Source organism: Schistocerca gregaria, chromosome 7 (genome assembly GCF_023897955.1).
Source record: "Schistocerca gregaria isolate iqSchGreg1 chromosome 7, iqSchGreg1.2, whole genome shotgun sequence".
NCBI classification, from domain to species: domain Eukaryota; kingdom Metazoa; phylum Arthropoda; class Insecta; order Orthoptera; family Acrididae; genus Schistocerca; species Schistocerca gregaria.
In genome coordinates this window covers 273,009,942-273,028,894 of record NC_064926.1, presented here as the reverse complement: position 1 = coordinate 273,028,894, position 18,953 = coordinate 273,009,942, and the positions used below count along the sequence as shown (strand labels likewise).

General features: G+C 38.1%; 1 protein-coding gene across 4 annotated transcripts in view; it reads left to right on the top strand.

The window, feature by feature from the left end:
- Positions 1–18,953, top strand: part of LOC126281978 (mast/stem cell growth factor receptor kita-like) — a 309,972-nt gene that overhangs the window by 220,617 nt on the left and 70,402 nt on the right. For all 4 annotated transcript variants that reach the window (XM_049981360.1, XM_049981357.1, XM_049981359.1 and 1 more), the window contains exons 13-15: positions 1,742–1,966; positions 2,065–2,233; positions 11,474–11,598. In XM_049981360.1, coding sequence (XP_049837317.1) covers positions 1,742–1,966; positions 2,065–2,233; positions 11,474–11,598 — 519 coding nt within the window. The remainder of the gene's footprint in view (positions 1–1,741; positions 1,967–2,064; positions 2,234–11,473; positions 11,599–18,953) is intronic.

The window sequence follows — 18,953 nt, the reverse complement described above, 5'->3', positions numbered from 1 at the left end:
TATTGGAATTTGGCAATAGTTAATCATTAATGGTGTTTCTAACAGTTTCTTTAATTTGTTATATCTTGTCTTATTTCACATCCCTGTAGCCTACTCTTTATGGGATGCAGTGAATGAATAGTGAAATTTTTAATATTTTTATTTGTTCTACAGGTGCAACTAATGTCTGTTGCAAACATGTGTTGCACCTACAGTCTCATGAGTTTTGTAATACCTATATTGTGTGTAACTATAAAATTAATATTTGATTTTGATGCATTCACTTTGTGTTAAACCAAGTCTGAAATCTGTGCCTTGTTTATTTATCATGAAATATGTTGATTGATGCTACTGTTAGGAGTTGCTCATTGAACTTGGTGGTGAGTGCACGAGTTCAACCACAGTTGCAATCTGGAAACACTTTTCAGTCAGTGTTGTAACATTTCATCTCCTAATGCTTGGGCATCATAAAAGGCTATAAAGACACAATATTTTCAAACTTAAGCTAGCTCAGCATAATTAACTGTTTCCACGTATCCATGCAACAGTTGGGCTGTAACATCATCAGGCCACTGCCTAAGATCACGAAATCACACCATTGTGTGTTACAGAGCTTGTATTATGAAAGAATTGGCACTGTTTGCTTTATTTAGTACTAAAGTCCACGACTTGTCTAATTCCAGTCCCTTCTTCTCTTCTGTTTATGCTGTTTTTGTGCATTTGAATCTGTGGCCTCTCTGTATGTCCCATCTTGGCAAAGATTGCAGGTGGATTAATCTGTAGCATCAGAGAAATGAATTTGGTGGTCCCTGGCCCCAGAAGAAGAGCTGCTACTGCTGATATAACTTGGTTTCCCAGATGACAATTGGTCTTGCATTTGTTATGATGGATACTAATGCATCTTTCAGTGGTTCCTGCATGTCATTTATTATTAGAGCTGTGCTCCTCCTTACATGTGGATCTGTCAATTTCTTTCTCACTGTATCACGATTTGTATTCATTTTGTTACATGATGTAATTATCTTTTTTTTTGTAATGTTTTTGCCACAATGTTTGTATAATTATCTCTAATATTTTGCAGTTTGGCTTGTAATGAGCTATAACACCGTCAGAGCTGTTTGTAACCAACACATACAGTTTGGTTTTTGATCTAGAAGATAGCTTTACTCTCTGAGTGATCCATTGCTTTTTCATAGATTTAGGTTTAATTTGACAAAATCACATAATGGAAAGGTCAGGATGGAATGTAACACTATTATGAAAAGGACAGTTGATACTCACCATAAAACAGAGATGCTGAGTTGCAGATAGGCACAACAAAAAGACTGTCAGAAGGGAGCTTTCAGTCAACTAGACCTCCTTCAGAAACAGACAAACACACACACACACACACACACACACACACACACACACACACACACACACACACACACACACATGTAACCATTGGCATTGGTTTGAGTGTGTGTGTGTGTGTGTGTAAATTTTGTCTATTTCTGACGAAGGCCTAGTTGGTCGAAAGCTCACTTCTGTCACTTTTTGTTGTGCCTGTCTGTGGCTCAGCATCTCCACAGTATGGTGAGTAGCAACTAGCTTTTTCACAATATCGTTAAGTTTAACCTGGGTTAGGAGGAAAAAAGGTTTCAAATAATGTAATTCTCTGGCAGAAATCTTTTTATCAGTAGTGAAGGCATACATTTCTGGTTGATAAGTAACTTTTTTTGACTTTACTTTTTATTTTCTACATTCATCCTTTCTGCAGGGAAGCAACTAGGTTCTGGAGCTTTTGGTGTTGTAGTAAAGGCTGACGCATATGGTATTCTTGAACCTGACAAAATCACGACAGTAGCAGTGAAGATGGTAAAACAGAATGTTGATATCACATACATAAAAGCTCTTGCTTCAGAGCTCAAAATTATGTGCCATCTTGGGAAACATCTGAATATTGTGAATTTATTGGGTGCTTGTACTGATAATCTTTCCAAAAGTAAGTTGCTATACCTTCTGTGTAAATCTTTAAATTTGTTGATATTTATTGTAAAAGAGCAATGTTCCTCTTTCATGAATTTTGCTTTACCCTTGCAGGAGAGCTTCTGGTAATTGTGGAATATTGCAGGTTTGGTAATTTGCACAGTTACCTGATTCGCAATCGAAAGAACTTTATAGATCAAATAGACCCAGGAACAGATAGCATAGACCCAAGTATCTGCATGGAAATATTATCACGGCCAGAAAACAGTCAAGGATCAAGTAGGTAGGTAGCATACTTTTAGAACAGCACATGTAATGCTACCATAAATAGGGATTTTAACATTGTGATACTTGTGTAAAAAACTAAAACTTTGTCTGAACAGGGCTTGAAGGCCCAATGGTAGTGAATTAATTCCATGTCATCCTCAGCTCACTGAATGTGGATATAAATGGGCATCTGCTCAGCACACTGCCATTGTCAGTTTACAAGACCGGAACTACTACTTCTCAGTCAAGCAACTCCTCTACTTCCCTCACATGGACTTACTGCACCCCACTTACCAGCACTGCTCAGCAGACAAGGACAGTCATCTATCAAAGTGATAGTCAAGCCCAACAGTGCTGAATTTCAGTGATCTGATGGGAACTTCTTTTACCACTGTGGCAAGGTCTTTGGATGATGATGCTTCTGTAACCCATCATTTTCCTCAGCACAGAACATAAAAAGTTCTATTTGTTCATTCAATTGTCTTATTTCACAAATCTCATCATGAATAAGGGATGGGGAGTGAGCCAATCAGCTGTTGGAAACTGCATTAATAATTAACTATTTTTAAATTAATGTGAAGTATTTACAGTTCTACAGACATCATGTAACACAGTAAAAGAAACAGGAAATTGGGTACATTTTCAGTTACATTTAATAGCTGCTATTATATCTCCTACTGTCAGCTAAACACCTACATGATAATATTGATATTTACCACATAACTACAGTTACCTATATTGTAACAATAGAGTTCTGTTTTCAGTGAACTTGTAGTTATTCACTTTATACTACTACAAAATGTGGATAAACTGACAAGACATAAGAGAGATGCTCAAAATGTATATTGTTTTCACAGAGTTGTTAACCACACTGCTGTTTTTAGATCAGACAAATACTCTCTATCACTCTTGTTGACTTCTCGCGCTGTCATTGTTTGACAAATGATAGGTTGCCACAGCAAGCTCCTTCTTTTGAATGATGAATGACCAACTGTGCAATGTTGCGAGGAGGAGAACATAGCTGAACCATTTCTATGTTGAAGTGGCCTTACCAGCTGTGCTATTACATTCTGAGGATGCAGGGCAACACCGGGGCCATTTGTTCATCTACAGAAAAGTCTGCTTGCGGAATCCAGGGTCAGTAGGAATGTAGGGGAATTTTGGGCATATCTGCTGCCCTGCTCAAGTGAACAAACCTCCAGAAGCTTCCAGCATCTTAGTTGGAACTTCGTTGTCACAGGTGGCTGCTGGGGCTGATGATGCAGTTGCTGGAGGAGGTGTCACTGACAGAGGTTTCTCTTAGTATGCCCATCAAAAATATGTCCATGCTGGTGGAAAGAGTGGTCTTCCTGGTACATGCAGGTTAGTATGTTTGGTTTTCTGATCTGCCTGAATAATAAAACCTGGTGGAGGTACAGCTTGAAGTATTAGCAAGTCTCATCCCACAGAAGTTGCTGATGTAACTGGGTCGTTGGCATCTTGATTTGGAGAAGGGGATGTTGTCCTTGAGAGTTGCTCACCTGGTAAGGTTTGAATTGAGGGAAATACATGTGTCTTTTCTGAAGGTTCTTCTGTGAAGCATGCTTGCTTCACTCTCTCCGTGGAGATCATTATAGCTTTACTGTCTTATTATGAAGGTGTGCAAGTTGCATTATAATATCAGATATGGCTCAGCACATGGGGACAACAGTGATGGCTTAACTGTATCAAAATGTAACCAACTGTGCAAACAGCTCTGTAGGTTGTTGTGAAAATTATTTGCTTTATGGCATGACAGAATGTTGCTGGTGGAATGAGTCACTGCATTGTGTGCTACAGTGTTTGTGTGAACTCTTGCAGTATGTGGGCTGAGGGTGTAATTGTTTCTTGGATGTTTATGATGTCCACAGGAAAATGAATTTGTTGTTCATAGACTAAGTGACTCAGGGCAAGGACCATATCTGTTTCTATAGTCGTTCTTAAATCCATTAACATGACGGACAGTATGTCAGTTCAAGTACTTTTGTGGCACATGAGCACTGCTTTGAATATTCTATGCAGTCATTTATCACTTCATTGCCCACGAGATGGTAGCTGGTGGTTTTGAGGGGGAGAATCCACATAGTTCTATGAGCTTGGTAAAAAGTGACGAGTCAAATTGTGACCCCGATCTGAGGTCACTGGGGCCAGAACTTCAAATCTTGTGACCCATGTGTAGATGAATTCCTTAGCCACTAATTATTGTTTACAAGTATTTGTTCCCCTAGGAGTAGGATAGTTGCCCTACTATATCCAAATGTACATGCCTAATCTTGTTGTGGAGGTAACTGTATCACCAATAGGTGTGGAAATGTGACAGACAACTGTTTTGTTGACATTGTTAGTAAGCTCTTCCTAGCTGATGACACTGTTTGTTGGCACCTTACTGTGTGAAGTATTGAAATATAGTGAATGCCTTAGGGAAAAAATGGAAAATTGTACCCACCTTTTCGACTAATGTTGATAATGGTAAATTATCATGTGCTACCAAAATAATACTTATATGGTTGAGACATATCATATGTGCTGCATCTTCTGAAAACAGTTTCTGACCTGCCAATTTATGTAGGTGCCATACCAATTCCATTGGGCTTCTAGTTTTGAAGGCCACTTAATACAGGTAACGTACTTAGTTCGTTAGGTATTGACAAATGCTTTGTAACTGTGTCTTTAAAATTTTGATATGGCTGCTCAGAGATGGGCCACAATTCTGTCCTATGCCACTTTAATCAAATTTTCATTCATGTTGGCAAAGATAAGGTTTAATTTGTCTTTGTCTTTATACACAACCTATTATTGAAAAGTGCTTCCACTCTGTAGGAAGAGTTGTCCAGAAAGTTGGTATCCATATTGAATAGTTGCAGTTAGTGATGATGTAGTCGAACTGTCATACTTGTGACAAAATCATTCACAAAACCGGGGAAATGCAGCTATACTGATGTTCACTTTCTTCTTGTTTGAAGGTAAACTTGTGTGGTTGTGGTTACTGTTCCTCCATTGTCATCGCAGAATGGTATCTTATGCGATGCAGAAGGAATAACTTCTGAAAAATGGTTTCACAACTGTAGTTACTCATCTTACCCTAATACTAAACAACTCCAAAAACTTTACTGAACTAACAATGCAGAAGGGATACACACACACACATAAACTCACTTGTGATGACTTCTTACACTGTCAAAGTGTGACACACATTTAATCACCTTGAACATTCTGCGTTTCATGCACCTTAAATAAATCTTCTAAATTTGAATCTAGAGACATATGATATACTGTTTTATATATTTATTACAGTTGCAATAGATAGGAATTACCTGGCATCATGGACGTAACCAGAATGTGATCTGAAATCATAAACAATAATCTCATTTATATCCACACAACTTATTGGTTACCAGTATAATCATTTTAGTCACATCATATTAGGTTTGTCTGTTGTGAATTTCAGGTTAATAGCAATTTTCTCAGGTTTACAGAAACTTTTTCTAATTCAATACTTCTATTTTCTTTTGCAAAATTAAAATTTTGGTGCATACTCAGCAAATACAACTCACATAGCATCTCCTTTTCCATAGTACTCCTCAGCAACATTTAAAGCTACAAAACATGCTGAATGACTGTTCTATAGCTACAGTGATGGGAAGCATTATCCTTAGAATCAAGAGTTCTATATCAGTGAAGAAAGCACAAGTTTTGATGGTGTAAGCTTAGGGAGACTCAAGTATTTAACAATGATTTAAGTAAGTCTAATTTTGGAACTGCTAATGAACATTTTTAGAAATAATTATAAAAATGTATTGATGGATTACTGCAGCATCATAATTATGTACAAGCAGCATGACACAAATTTGTACTTGAAATTCCATTGAAATGTTTCACATCTTTGGAAACAATTTCTCAGTGAAATGATTCCATTAATATCCTCTCCTATCTTGACCAAACCCATTCTCTTTGCCTGTAGTGCATCAGCCACTGGTTTCAATACTGCTGGATACTTTGCTATTATAACTAGCACCAAAAAGACAATGCTTTCCTAACTGCTGCATGCAGCTGGTAAGGTGGGTTTCTTTTGGCATAAACTCCCTGAGAAAGTAGTTTTTCCATTGCTTTGCTTCTGCTTTTTTTCCATTGTTAGCTGGAAAACTCAACCTACATAAAGGCACAAGTCATTTTGGTGGCAGCCACTGTTCTATTCAATTTTAGAATGGCTTACTGAAGCAGTTGTGTGGTAGGAAGATTTGGATTATTTAATAAACGTAAACTGAAGTTTTAAATTAACCCTGTAATTCCACACATACTCCCCACACCCAAGGAATGTTTCCTGCCACCATTCTCTAAGTTCTACAGTGTGCCTGAAATAACAGAAAAATAATTTTGATTATCTTTAGAGTTCTAGAAAAATTAGGATGTAAGACTTCAGTTGTATTTTATGGTTGTTTACGGCAGTGTGCTAACTGGAGTTTTTCTGCAGATTCATTAGATTTACTTCATGGCATGATTATTAAACTGTTCGGTTCATAAGATTCCACCAAAATTCTAACTCTTCATCAGGAAAACACTCATATTTACATAAACTCAAATTAATGCACAATGAATTATGAGTCTGAAAATGAGAATATGTGCATCAGATTTACGGGATTAATTCTAAAATTCTAGTGATTTTTTAATCATTGAGAATTGTTAAATCCATTGTTATTCCAGGGTTTACTGAACTGAAGCCACATTTCTAGATGATTTCTCATATTGATGATACCAACATGGTTGTTTTCTAGCACATGGTCTTCTATTAATACATATGTATCATCTGCAATAGTGGGAATTGGTGAAGTTCGGTGGCAGGAGTAACAAGACTTCTGGTCAGATGAATACAGGATAATAAATACAAAATCAAAAATGGGTAATGCAGGAGTAGGTTTAATAATGAATAAAAACACAGGGATGAGGATAAGCTAGTATGAAAAGCATAGTGAATGCATTATTGTAACCAAGATAGACACAAAGCCCATGCCTACCACAGTGCTACAAGTTTATATGCCAACTATCTCCACAGATGATGAAGAGATTGAAGAAATGTATGATGCGATAAAAGAAATTATTCAGATAGTTAAGGGAGACAAAAATTAAATAGTCAGGGGGGACTGTAATATGATTGTAGAAAAAGGAAGAGGAGGAAAAGTAGTGGGTGAATATGGACTGGGGATAAGGAAGACAGAAGAAGCTGCCTGGTAGAATTTTGCATAGGGTATAACACTATAGTAACTCTTGGTTTAAGAATCATGAAAGAAGGTTGTATACATGGAAGAGGCCTGGAGACACTGGAAGATTTCAGATATATAATCTAACAGTAAGACAGAGATTTAGGAACCAGGTTTTAAATTGTAAGACATTTCCAGGAGCAGACGTGGACCACAATTTATTGGTTAAGAACTGTAGATTAAAACTGAAGAAACTGCCAATAGGTATAAATTTAAGGAGTTGGGACCTGGACTTGGATAGTCTGAAAGAACCAGAGGTTGTAGAGAGTTTTTGAGAGAGCATTATGGAACAGTTGACAAGACCACGGGAAAGAAATACAGTAGAAGAAGAATGGGTAGCTTTGAGAGATGAAATAGTGCAGGCAGCAGAGGATCAAGGAGGCAAAAAGATGAGGGCTAGTAGAAATCCTTGTGTAATAGAAGACATGTTGAATTTAACTGATGAAAGGAGAAAATATAAAAATGCAGTAAATGAAGCAGGCAAAAAGGAATGCAAACGTCTCAAAAATGAGATTGACAGGAAGTGCAAAATGGCTAAGCAGGGATGCCTAGAGGACAAATGAAAGGCTGTAGAGGCATATATCACTAGGGGTAAGATAGATACTGCCTACAGGAAAATTAAAGTGACCTTTGGAGAAAAGAGAACCACCTGTATGAATATCAAGAGCTCAGATGGAAAAGCAGTCGTAAGCAAAGAAGGGAAAGCAGAAAGGTGGAAGGAATGAATAGAGGGTCTATACATGGGCAATGTACTTGAGAGTTATGTTATGGAAATGGAAGAGGGCATAGATGAAGATTAAATGGGAGATATGATACTGCATGAACAGTTATACAGAGCACTGGAGGACCTAAGTCGAAACAAGGCCCCAGGAGTAGACAAAATTCCATTAGAACTACTGATAGCCTTGGGAGAGCCAGCCATGACAAAACTGTTCCATCTGCTGAGCAATATGTATGAGACAGGTGAAATACACTCAGACTTCAAGAAAAACATAATAATTCCAATCCCAAAGAAAGCAGGTGTTGACAGGTGTGAAAATTAATGAACTATCAGCTTAATAATTCATGGTTGCAAAATACTAACAGGAATTCTTTTCAGATGAATGGAAAATTGGGTAGAAGCTGTTTCAGGGAAGATCAGTTTGGATTCTGTAGAAATGTTGGAAAACGCAAGGGAATACTCATCCTATGACTTATATTAGAACGTAGGTTAAGGAAAGGCAAACCTACATTTCTCGCATTTGTAGACTTAGAGAAAGCTTTTGACAATGTTGACTGGAATACTCTCTTTCAAATTCTGAAGGTGGTAGGGGAAAAATACAGGGAGTGAAAAGCTATTTACAATTTGTACAGAAACTAGAGGGCAGTTATAAGAGTCAAGGGGCATGAAAGGGAAGCACCGGTTGAGAAGGGAGTGAAACAGGGTTGTAGCTTTTCCACAATGTTGTTCAATCTGTATACTGAGCAAGCGGTAGGGAAACAAAAGAAAAATTTGGAGTAGGAATTAAAATCCATGGAGAAGAAATGAAAACTTTGATGTTTACCAACAACATTGTAATTCTGTTAGAGACAGCAAAGGACTGGAAGAGCGGTTGAACAGAATGGACAGTGTCTTGAAAGTAGGATATAAGGAATGTAGTAGAGATCTGAGGGAATTAGATTAGGAAATGAGACACAGATAACTGCTGATGATCGAAGTAGAGAATATATAAGAAGAGAAATTTGTTAACATCAAGTATGGATTTAAGTGTCAGGAAGTCGTTTCTCAAAGTATTTGTATGGAGTGTAGCCATGTATGGAAGTGAAACGTGGACAATAAATAGTTTAGACAAGAAGAGAATAGAAGCTTATGAAATGTGGTGCTACAGAAGAATGCTGAAGATTAGGTGGGTAGATCACATAACTAATGAGGACGTACTGAATAGAATTGTGCAGAAGAGGAATTTGTGGCACAACTTGACTAGAAGAAGGGATAGGTTGATAGGACAGATTCTGAGGCATCAAGGGATCACCAGTTTAGTAACTGAGGGAAGTGCAGAGGGTAAAAATTGTAGAGGGAGACCATGAGATGAATATACTAAGCAGATTCAGTAGAATGTAAGTTGCAGTTGTTACTTGGAGGTGAAGAGGCTTGAACAGGATAGAGTGCCACGGAGAGCTGCGTCAAACCAGTCTCTGGACTGAAAACTACTACAACAACAACATCGTCTGCAAATAAAACAAATGGGGCATTTATAATGATGGGTAATTCAGCAATGTAGAACAACAAAATGCATTTTAGAACAGAGCCTTGAGTGACACTTTGTGTATTGTTATTCATTTTGAAGAATAGTTGTTTACATTTGAAGAAATACGTACTCTCTGTTTCCTATTCTATAGATATAAAGTGAACCAGTCTAGAGTGCTACCCCTAATCACATACCTGTCAATTTTATAGATAAGCAGAGCATGATTTATTGAACAGAGGTGTTTTTGAGGACACAAAAGAGCTTTACTCTTCCTGTCTGATGATGCTTATATTGTCAACAGACATATTAATTGCATGTACAGTACTTCTTCCATGCTGGAAACCAAATTGACTCTTCAAAATAATCACATACTTTTCAATAGAATTTGGAATCTTGATGTCAAAAGCTTTTTTAGATATTTTTGACAGGGCTGGAATAAGAGAGATGGGATGATGATTTTTCAAAAAAACCACCAAGAGAGGATATGAATAGAATATTCATAGAATATTCTATTCTATTCTATGAATATTCTATTCATATCCTCTCTTGGTGGTTTTTTGAACAGCAGTTTTACTTCTGCAGCGTCTTTCAGAAATGTCCATATCCAAAAGATCGGTTTATTATTATAGATACCGAATGTCCAGTTATTTTACTCATAAATTTGAGGACTTTTGAGTGTATCCCATTCCAGCCTGCAGAATTGTTGTTTCTAGGTATTAATATAATATTTTCTACATATATTGCTGAAAGTACTTTAAATTTTGTGAGGCATTTGGACTTTTGATCTAGCATGAAGGAACAAATTTTGCTCTCATAATCTGCAAAAGTGTCATCTGGTTGCATCACACTAAAGAACTCATTGAAGCATTCCAAAATCGAGCTGGATTTGCGAGCTGGATTTGTAATAATCTCATTGTCAGGCTTAATTTTACAAATTTCATGACAAGGAACTTTGATCCCCAGTTCAGATTTCACAACAGACCACACTGCCACTGATTTTTCTCATGTCCTAAAATTAATCTATTATTTGTCATTTGACAACTTACTTAACTATAATTTTATATTATCTAACATATCCATCCAAGTCAGTTTTTCCATTAGTCTTATTTCCTTATATAATGCTCTTTTTTAAGCACTAGTGGGTTTTATACTATTAGTGACCCATTTTAATTTTTTTGTTGCTTTGTTAAAAAAGTTTTAGGTGGAAATGTTTCATTGAAAACACTTACTACACTACTTAAAAAGGCTCCAGAATTTGCAATGCTTGAAATATTTTGGTCAAAGTGCCATTCTATGTCTTTCAGCATCTCATGAAATAAAATAAAGTTTTCATGACTAAAGTTTCTGTTTAAAGAACCTTTCTTACATGGTTGTTCCCGGCTTACTGTGGACAGCTCAGTGAATAAACCTGAATGATCAGAAATTCCTAAATCTGTACAAAATTTACATGCATTTTCAAACACACGATTCATTAAAACGTTGTCAGTATATGTAGCTGACTGAGCATTTTCTATTGTATGTTAAAATAAATTTAATTTGAAACTATGTTGTTTATTAAGTCAATGAATTTTTGATTCATTGATGTTGAGATCAGGAGAAATTAGAATTTTTTCTTGTTTTGTTTACTGAGGTGTTCTAGCAAACTCTGAAATATCCATAGGAAATTGTCAGTAAGTATAAGTAATACAACAAAAATATGACTGCAAGAAAGAAACTGATATTTCTTTGGAATTGATGCCATACATTTACTTTCAGGTCAAAATCCAGGTCTTCCATATCTTCAGATACCCATCAATCTAACAGCAACAGCGCTGTGAGGTACATTCCGTCATCCACAAGTGATACAAGTGAACATGGTCAAGTCAGTTTCAACCCAAGTGGTATGCAACAAAAGTATCTTTATTTATCATTTATCTTAGTATAAGTATTGTACCTATACTCACAGTACTTAAAGACTTTGCAGCACCAACAACGACATAAATAAGGTGACAATGTACTTGCGCTTTTAGAAATACAGAATTCCTCCTTGGAAATCTAGTAAGATAAAAGACTAATAGAAGTAAACTGTAAGTGACAATTAATGTCACTTAAAATTTGATATCAAAACTAGTAATTATGCACAAGCCAATGAGGAATGCAAGCAATGTAATTGGACTTCTAACATACTAGTGCTTAAGGCTAACATACTAGTGCTTCAAAATACTTTCCCCTGTATTTATATTCCGTGGCCTCTAAATTTGCACCTTATCTTCTGAAAATAATTACTTATTCATTACTTTGTAACTGTGTACAAAAGTTTTGTATGTCTTTAGTCCTTCAGTGTGTAAATTTGTGCCACGTGGGGTTAGCCAAGCTGTCTATGGTGCTGCAGTCATGGACTGTGCGGCTGGTGCCGGCAGAGGTTCGAGTCCTCCCTCGGGCATGAGTGTTGTGTTTGTCCTTAGGATAATTTAGGTTAAGTAGTGTGTAAGCTTAGGGACTGATGACCTTAGCAGTTAAGTTCCATAAGATTTCACACACAATTGAACATTTTTGTAAATTTGTGTGTCTTACTGTTTTCAGTTACTACTGTGATTCCTGTATCTAATAATATTTTTGTTAAATTGTTATTAAATGACAACACTATCATTTTTACCAATTATTTTAAAGATTCATGATAATGAATCCATTTATGATAAGGGACACTATGTTTTAAATACAAAGGCAATGAGGAGCAAAGAGGATGAAGTCTAGGTGACATTAGATCTATTCAGGGACAATACCTTGCTTAATTTGGAAGTATCATTGGACTTCACAAGTTCATTCAGATATGCTCTTAAGTTAAACTGTATTATGAGTTTTTTAATTGACAATAATGCTACAAGCATAAAAGTGGTCGAACAGGTATTGTCTTTTTGGGAATATAGTATTAAACAAGAAATACCATAAATGCAAAGCATGTTTAAAGGCAACAAAATCTGAAGATTTATCCTTTTGGATAGAAAATCTAGCTATATTGGTTTTTATATGCCTCTTCCCTTGTTGTTTACATACTATGATAAAATCCTAGAACCATCACAGCTTTGACCGCTACACTTTAATTTGTAATGTTAAAAAGTATGCTTCAACACATAGCTTACACTGGAAATGTGCTCTTCATTTATTTAATAAAATTCATCTTCACTGACTGCCATTCTGATGTTTTCCTCATCCACCTGGCACTTACATCAGGACCTTCTGAGTCCTTATCCTGTTACTTGCAAGTGTGGACCTAATGTTGTTGCCTGCTTTACACTTGCAGTGTGACACATTTCACCCATATTTCAGTTTTAGGTGATTTATGTTACACCATTATTCTGAACACAGACACTGAGTATATTATTATTTCAAAAAGACAAACTACAAGTTTTAAAAAAGGAATGCATTTCAGTAGTTACACAGGAGGTACCAAGACAAATAAAGGGAGACCATAGAAGTTACAAGAGGCCGTAAAAGTTAGATAATTTTAATTAGAAAGAGGAGGGTCTGATGCCAAACAGTATATGGATTACAGTTCTGAAGATGATGTATACCATTCTTCCATCACGATATAGAAGAGACATTGAGTCTCAGGCAGGTACAAGGAAAAGGCTACTAGTATTAGGTCTTGAACTTTCCTTTGCTTGATTTTGTCTTCCAACATTGGGTGATAGAAAAAGTGGATCACAACAACTGACAATGTATGTCTGTGTGTTTTTTCTCTTGTCAGCTCTGGAGGAACACATTGCCCAAAATCTCAGCAATGTTTTCAGTTCTGTTTACATATCTGTCAACCACTCAGTGCCCCAGCTATGTGGTGATGGCTACCTTTACTTCTTTCATTACATGTTATAAGTCCCTACTGTACACATATCTATACTCACCATGCTTACAGACAGTGTTGATACTAACAGAGACATAAATAAGTTGACCATTTTCATCAGCAGCAGCCATTTGATACCCACTGGAAAGTAGCCACCTACAGAGCTCTCCAAGCCTTAATGCATTCAGTCTTCATTATTAGATGGCTTGTGTACAAATTATTATCATCTTATTCTAACGTAACTGATGGTTTCTACTATTTTCTTGTTGATCTACATCTACATTTATACTCCGCAAGCCACCCAACGGTGTGCGGCGGAGGGCACTTTACGTGCCACTGTCATTACCTCCCTTTTCTGTTCCAGTCTTGTATGGTTCGCGGGAAGAACGACTGTCTAAAAGCCTCCGTGCGCACTTGAATCTCTCTAATTTTACATTCATGATCTCCTTGGAAGGTATAAGTAGGGGAAGCAATATATTCGATACCTCCTCATCCAGAAACGCACCCTCTCGAAACCTACACTGCGATGCAGAGCGCCTCTCTTGCAGAGTCTGCCACTTGAGTTTGCTAAACATCTCCGTAACGCTATCACGGTTACCAAATAACCCTGTGATGAAAAGCGCCGCTCTTCTTTGGATCTTCTCTATCTTCTCCGTCAACCCTATCTGGTACGGATCCCACACTGATGAGCAATACTCAAGTATAGGTCGAACGAGTGTTTTGTAAGCCACCTCCTTTGTTGATGGACTATATTTTCTAAGGACTCTTCCAATGAATCTCAACCTGGTAGCCGCCTTACCAACAATTAATTTTATATGATCATTCCACTTCAAATCATTCCACAAGCATACTCCCAGATATTTTACAGAAGTAACTGCTACCAGTGTTTGTTCCGCTATCACGTCATCATACCACAAAGGATCCTTCTTTCTATGTATTCGCAATACGTTACATTTGTCTGTGTTAAGGGTCAGTTGCCACTCCCTGCACCAAGTGCCTCTCCGCTGCAGATTTTCGTGCATTTTGCTACAATTTTCTAATGCTGCAACTTCTCTGTATACTACATCATCATCTGCGAAAAGCCGCATGGAACTTCCGACACTATCTACTAGGTCATTTATATATACCGTGAAAAGCAATGGTCCCATAACACTCCCCTGTGGCATGCCAGAGGTTACTTTAACATATGTATACATCTCTCCATTGATAACAACATGCTGTGTTCTGTTTGCTAAAAATTCTTCAATCCAGCCACACAGCTGGTCTGATATTCCATAGGCTCTTAACTTTGTACATCAGGCGACAGTGCGGAACTGTATCGTACGCCTTACGGAAGTCAAGGAAAATAGCATCTACCTGGGAGCCTGTATCTAATATTTTCTGGGTTTCATGAACAAATAAAGCGAGTTGGGTCAGCATGTTGGGTCCAACATGATCGCGGTTTCTGGAATCCATGTTGATTCGTACAGAGTAGATTCTGGGTTTCCAAAAACGCCTCTGCTTGATGACTCTTCTTGAAGACTAGTTATACCTGTGCTCTTTTCCAATCATTTGGAACATTCTGTTCCTCTAGAGACTTGCGGTACACGGCTGTTAGAAGGGGGGCAAGTTCTTTCGCATACTCTGGGTAGAATCGAATTGGTATCCTGTGAGGTCCAGTGGACTTTCCTCTATTGAGTGTGATTCCAGTTGCTTTTCTATTCCTTGGACACTTATTTCGATGTCAGCCATTTTTCTGTTTGTGCGAGGATTTAGAGAAAGAACTGCAGTGTGGTCTTCCTCTGTGAAACAGCTTTTGAAAAAGTTGTTTAGTATTTCAGCTTTACGTGTGTCATCCTCTGTTTCAATGCCATCATCATCCCGGAGTGTCTTGATATGCTGTTTCGAGCCACTTACTGATTTTAACGTAAGACCAGAACTTCCTAGGATTTTCTGTCAAGTCGCTACATAGAATTTTACTTTCAAATTCACTGAACGCTTCACACATAGCCCTCCTTACGCTAACTTTGACATCATTTAGCTTCTGTTTGTCTGAGAGGTTTAGGCTGCGTTTAAACTTGGAGTGAAGCTCTGTTTGCTTTCGCAGCAGTTTCCTAACTTTGTTGTTGAATCACGGTGGGTTTTTACCGCCCCTCACCGTTTTACTCAGCACGTACCTGTCTAAAACGCATTTTACGATTGCCTTGAACTTTTTCCATAAACACTCAACATTGTCAGTGTCGGAACGGAAATGTTCGTTTTGATCTGTTAGGTAGTCTGGAATCTGCCTTCTATTGCTCTTGCTAAACAGATAAACCTTGATTATAAATAATTTTAGCCTTATTGTAACTGGCTCTGTCCTGGCGTTTAATGTTCTGAAATCACCACAAGGTGTACAGGTTTTGTCTTTCTTACTCACCAGATGTAGTGGCGATGCCCAGGGGCTGTCCGAACGATGTATAATTACTGTGTCTAGCCATCTATCGAAGTATTGTTTGGCCGCTGCGTACTTCTCTGGTGCTAGGCGGCAGGACTGGGTGTAGACCGACAGAGCAGGTATAGTTGAATGCTGACTCTGCTTCCATTGGGTTGTCAGAGTGACGAACTCCAGGTAATCATGCAACATCTGTGGCAATGGGTTGTCATCCTTAGCCATGATTGTTGTTGTTTAAAATTCTACCAGTTTGATGGCAGGACTCTCGTGTGACAAATCACTAGTAATTAGTAGTTGATTTAGTATATCAGTTAGTAACCTGAAATTTTCTGGGAAGTCTGTTCCCAGAATGGGATGGCCAAGTGCAGCCACAATGAAATTCCATGTTCCCTAAATCTCTGGACTTAGTGTCACTGATGTTTCAGTTGTTTGGAATGTCCATATCATTGTGTCATTTGCTGCTTTCAGCGTAAACATTTGCCTGGGTTACATCATCCCAAAGCACTGTTGTGTCAGAATGCTAATATCTGATCTGCTGATCGCAAGATATTCTTTCCCATTCAGAGTGTCCTTGACAAAAATATGCCAGTCCTTGGTATTGCTGAATTCTTGATTAGTACTTTGCACTACAGTCACATTGTGTTGCTCCTGTCTCTCATTGAGGTTTGTGGGGTGATTACGTTATGTAACAAAAATGGTGGTTGATAATGCCTCTTATTAGCTGCTCTTGAAATTTGTGTATCTGCATGGTTGTACATAGCCCATAATCCAAACTTGCTGTGCAGCACACTACCAAATTTTTCCCTCTTGAGCATGATCTGTGGTCTTACTGTTGAGATAGCCACATCTTCCTTGGACACGGACTAGTGATGAGTTCTTCTTCCAATCATAAAGCAGCACTGTAGGTTCGTCAAGGATCCACACAGTTTGTATTCTTCTTTTTTAGTAGCTTCCACCTTCCTCTCTCCTGTACTGTCCTCTTGAGGTCTATCTTCTGATTCCCCCTTAACTCTGGCACATTTCCTTAATGTTGTAGTTGCTGGCATAAACTGGGAGTTAGTGTCCACTTTTCCCACCAATTATGATAGCAACAAGTTATTGTGGGCTGTCAGTATAAATCCAATACTTGTTGGAAGACAGTTAAGCCAAATAGTACATAATGTTTTATCCAAAAATAGACTACATCCAGCTAAGTTATGTAAATGTCATGGCAATCCTAAGCATTTTATGACTGTCTCTTTGAAGGCTTGATATGACTGCACATGAACTGACTTCATGATGAGATATTGTGCTACCTTTGCTAACTCTTGGTCCATATTTGCGAAAATGTAACTTAGTGTGTTATTGTTACTGTCTACATTATATTGCTGGAAAATGTTGTCCACTCATGTAAATCACTCTTTTGGTAATGTAGTCCAAAATTTCAGCAAACAAAATGTTGTAGTCTTGTGTATTTCCATCAACATGAATTTCTTACTCTGTTTCCTCTTGTAGAAATCTGAAATTTCATATATAATTACAGTCCAGCCTGGATTTTCATAATTTAATTTTTATAATCAGTGTCTTCATTTTTTATTTTGTGAATCTTTGTATTTCAGTTACTCTCACTGATTAATGACAATGAAGGTACAAGATGTGTTAAATGCTTTGTTATTCCCTGAAGGGAGTGTGCCTCAGCGTACATACAGACCATCATTCAGAATGGAGTGGTTCAAAAGGAAGTGACAACAATTTTCTCTTGGTATATGTATTGCTTCTACTAAACAAGAAGCAACAGACACACTTTTATAATTTTCACATTAGGTCTGTCTGTATACAATTGAACGAAATGAATATTGTCATGTCATACAGGTTTCACCTTTATTTGTAGAATAGGCATCATTAGTGGCCTGAAATATCAACATTGTGTATTCAGCAATGTTATGAGAAGGAAAGCTGCTACTCACCAAGTGGAGATGCTGAGTCACAGATAAACACAACAAAAAGATTTTCATAATTAAAGCTTTTGGCCAGTGGCCTTTGTCAACAGTAGACATACAAGTCACACACACACACACACACACACACACATGCAAATGGAGCTCACACACGACTGCAGTCTCAGGCAACTGAAACCACACTGTGAGCAGCAGCACCAGTGCATGATGGGAATGGGGAATTGGTACTGGGTGGGGAAAGGTGGAGGCTGGGGTGGAGAGGGGGAGGAATAGTATGGTGGCGATGATGGACAGTGAAGTGCTCCACGTTGGCAGTGGGCTGGGGAGAGGTGGGGAGGAGGGGGGGGGGGGGGGAGGGAGTGCGGAAAAGAAAAAAATAGAGAGAAATAAATAAAAAATAATAAAATAAAATGAATAAATAAAAAAGACTGGGTGTGATGGTAGAATGATGACTGTGAAGTGCTGGAATGGGAGCAAGGAAAGGGTTGGATGGGTGAGGACAGTGACTAACAAAGGTTGAGGCCAGGAGGGTTACGGGAATGTAGGATGTATTGCAGGGAAAGTTCCCACCTCCGCAATTCAAAAAAGCTGGTGTTGGTGGGAAGGATCCATATGGTGCAGGCTGTGAAGCAGTCATAGAAATGAAGGATATGATGTTTGGCAGCGTGTCCAGAAACAGGGTGGTCCACTTGTTTCTTGGCCACAGTTTGTCAGTGGCCATTCAAGTGGACAGACAGCTTGTCCTGTGTCATGCCCATGTAGAATGAAGCACAGTGGTTGCAGTTTAGCTTCTAGATCACATGTGTGGTTTCACAGGTAGCCTTGCCTTTGATGAAACAGTCAATGTTTGTGACAAGACTGAGTAGGTTGTGGTGGGAGGATATATGGGACAGGTCTTAAACCTAGAACTATTACAGGGATACGAGCCATGAGGCAAGGGTTTGGGAGCAGGAATTGCATCCAGATGGATGAGGAAATTGTGTAGTTTTGTTGGGCGGTGGAATGCCACTTTGGGGAGAGTGGGAAGTATAGCAAGTAGAACATTTCTCATTTCAGGGTGCAACA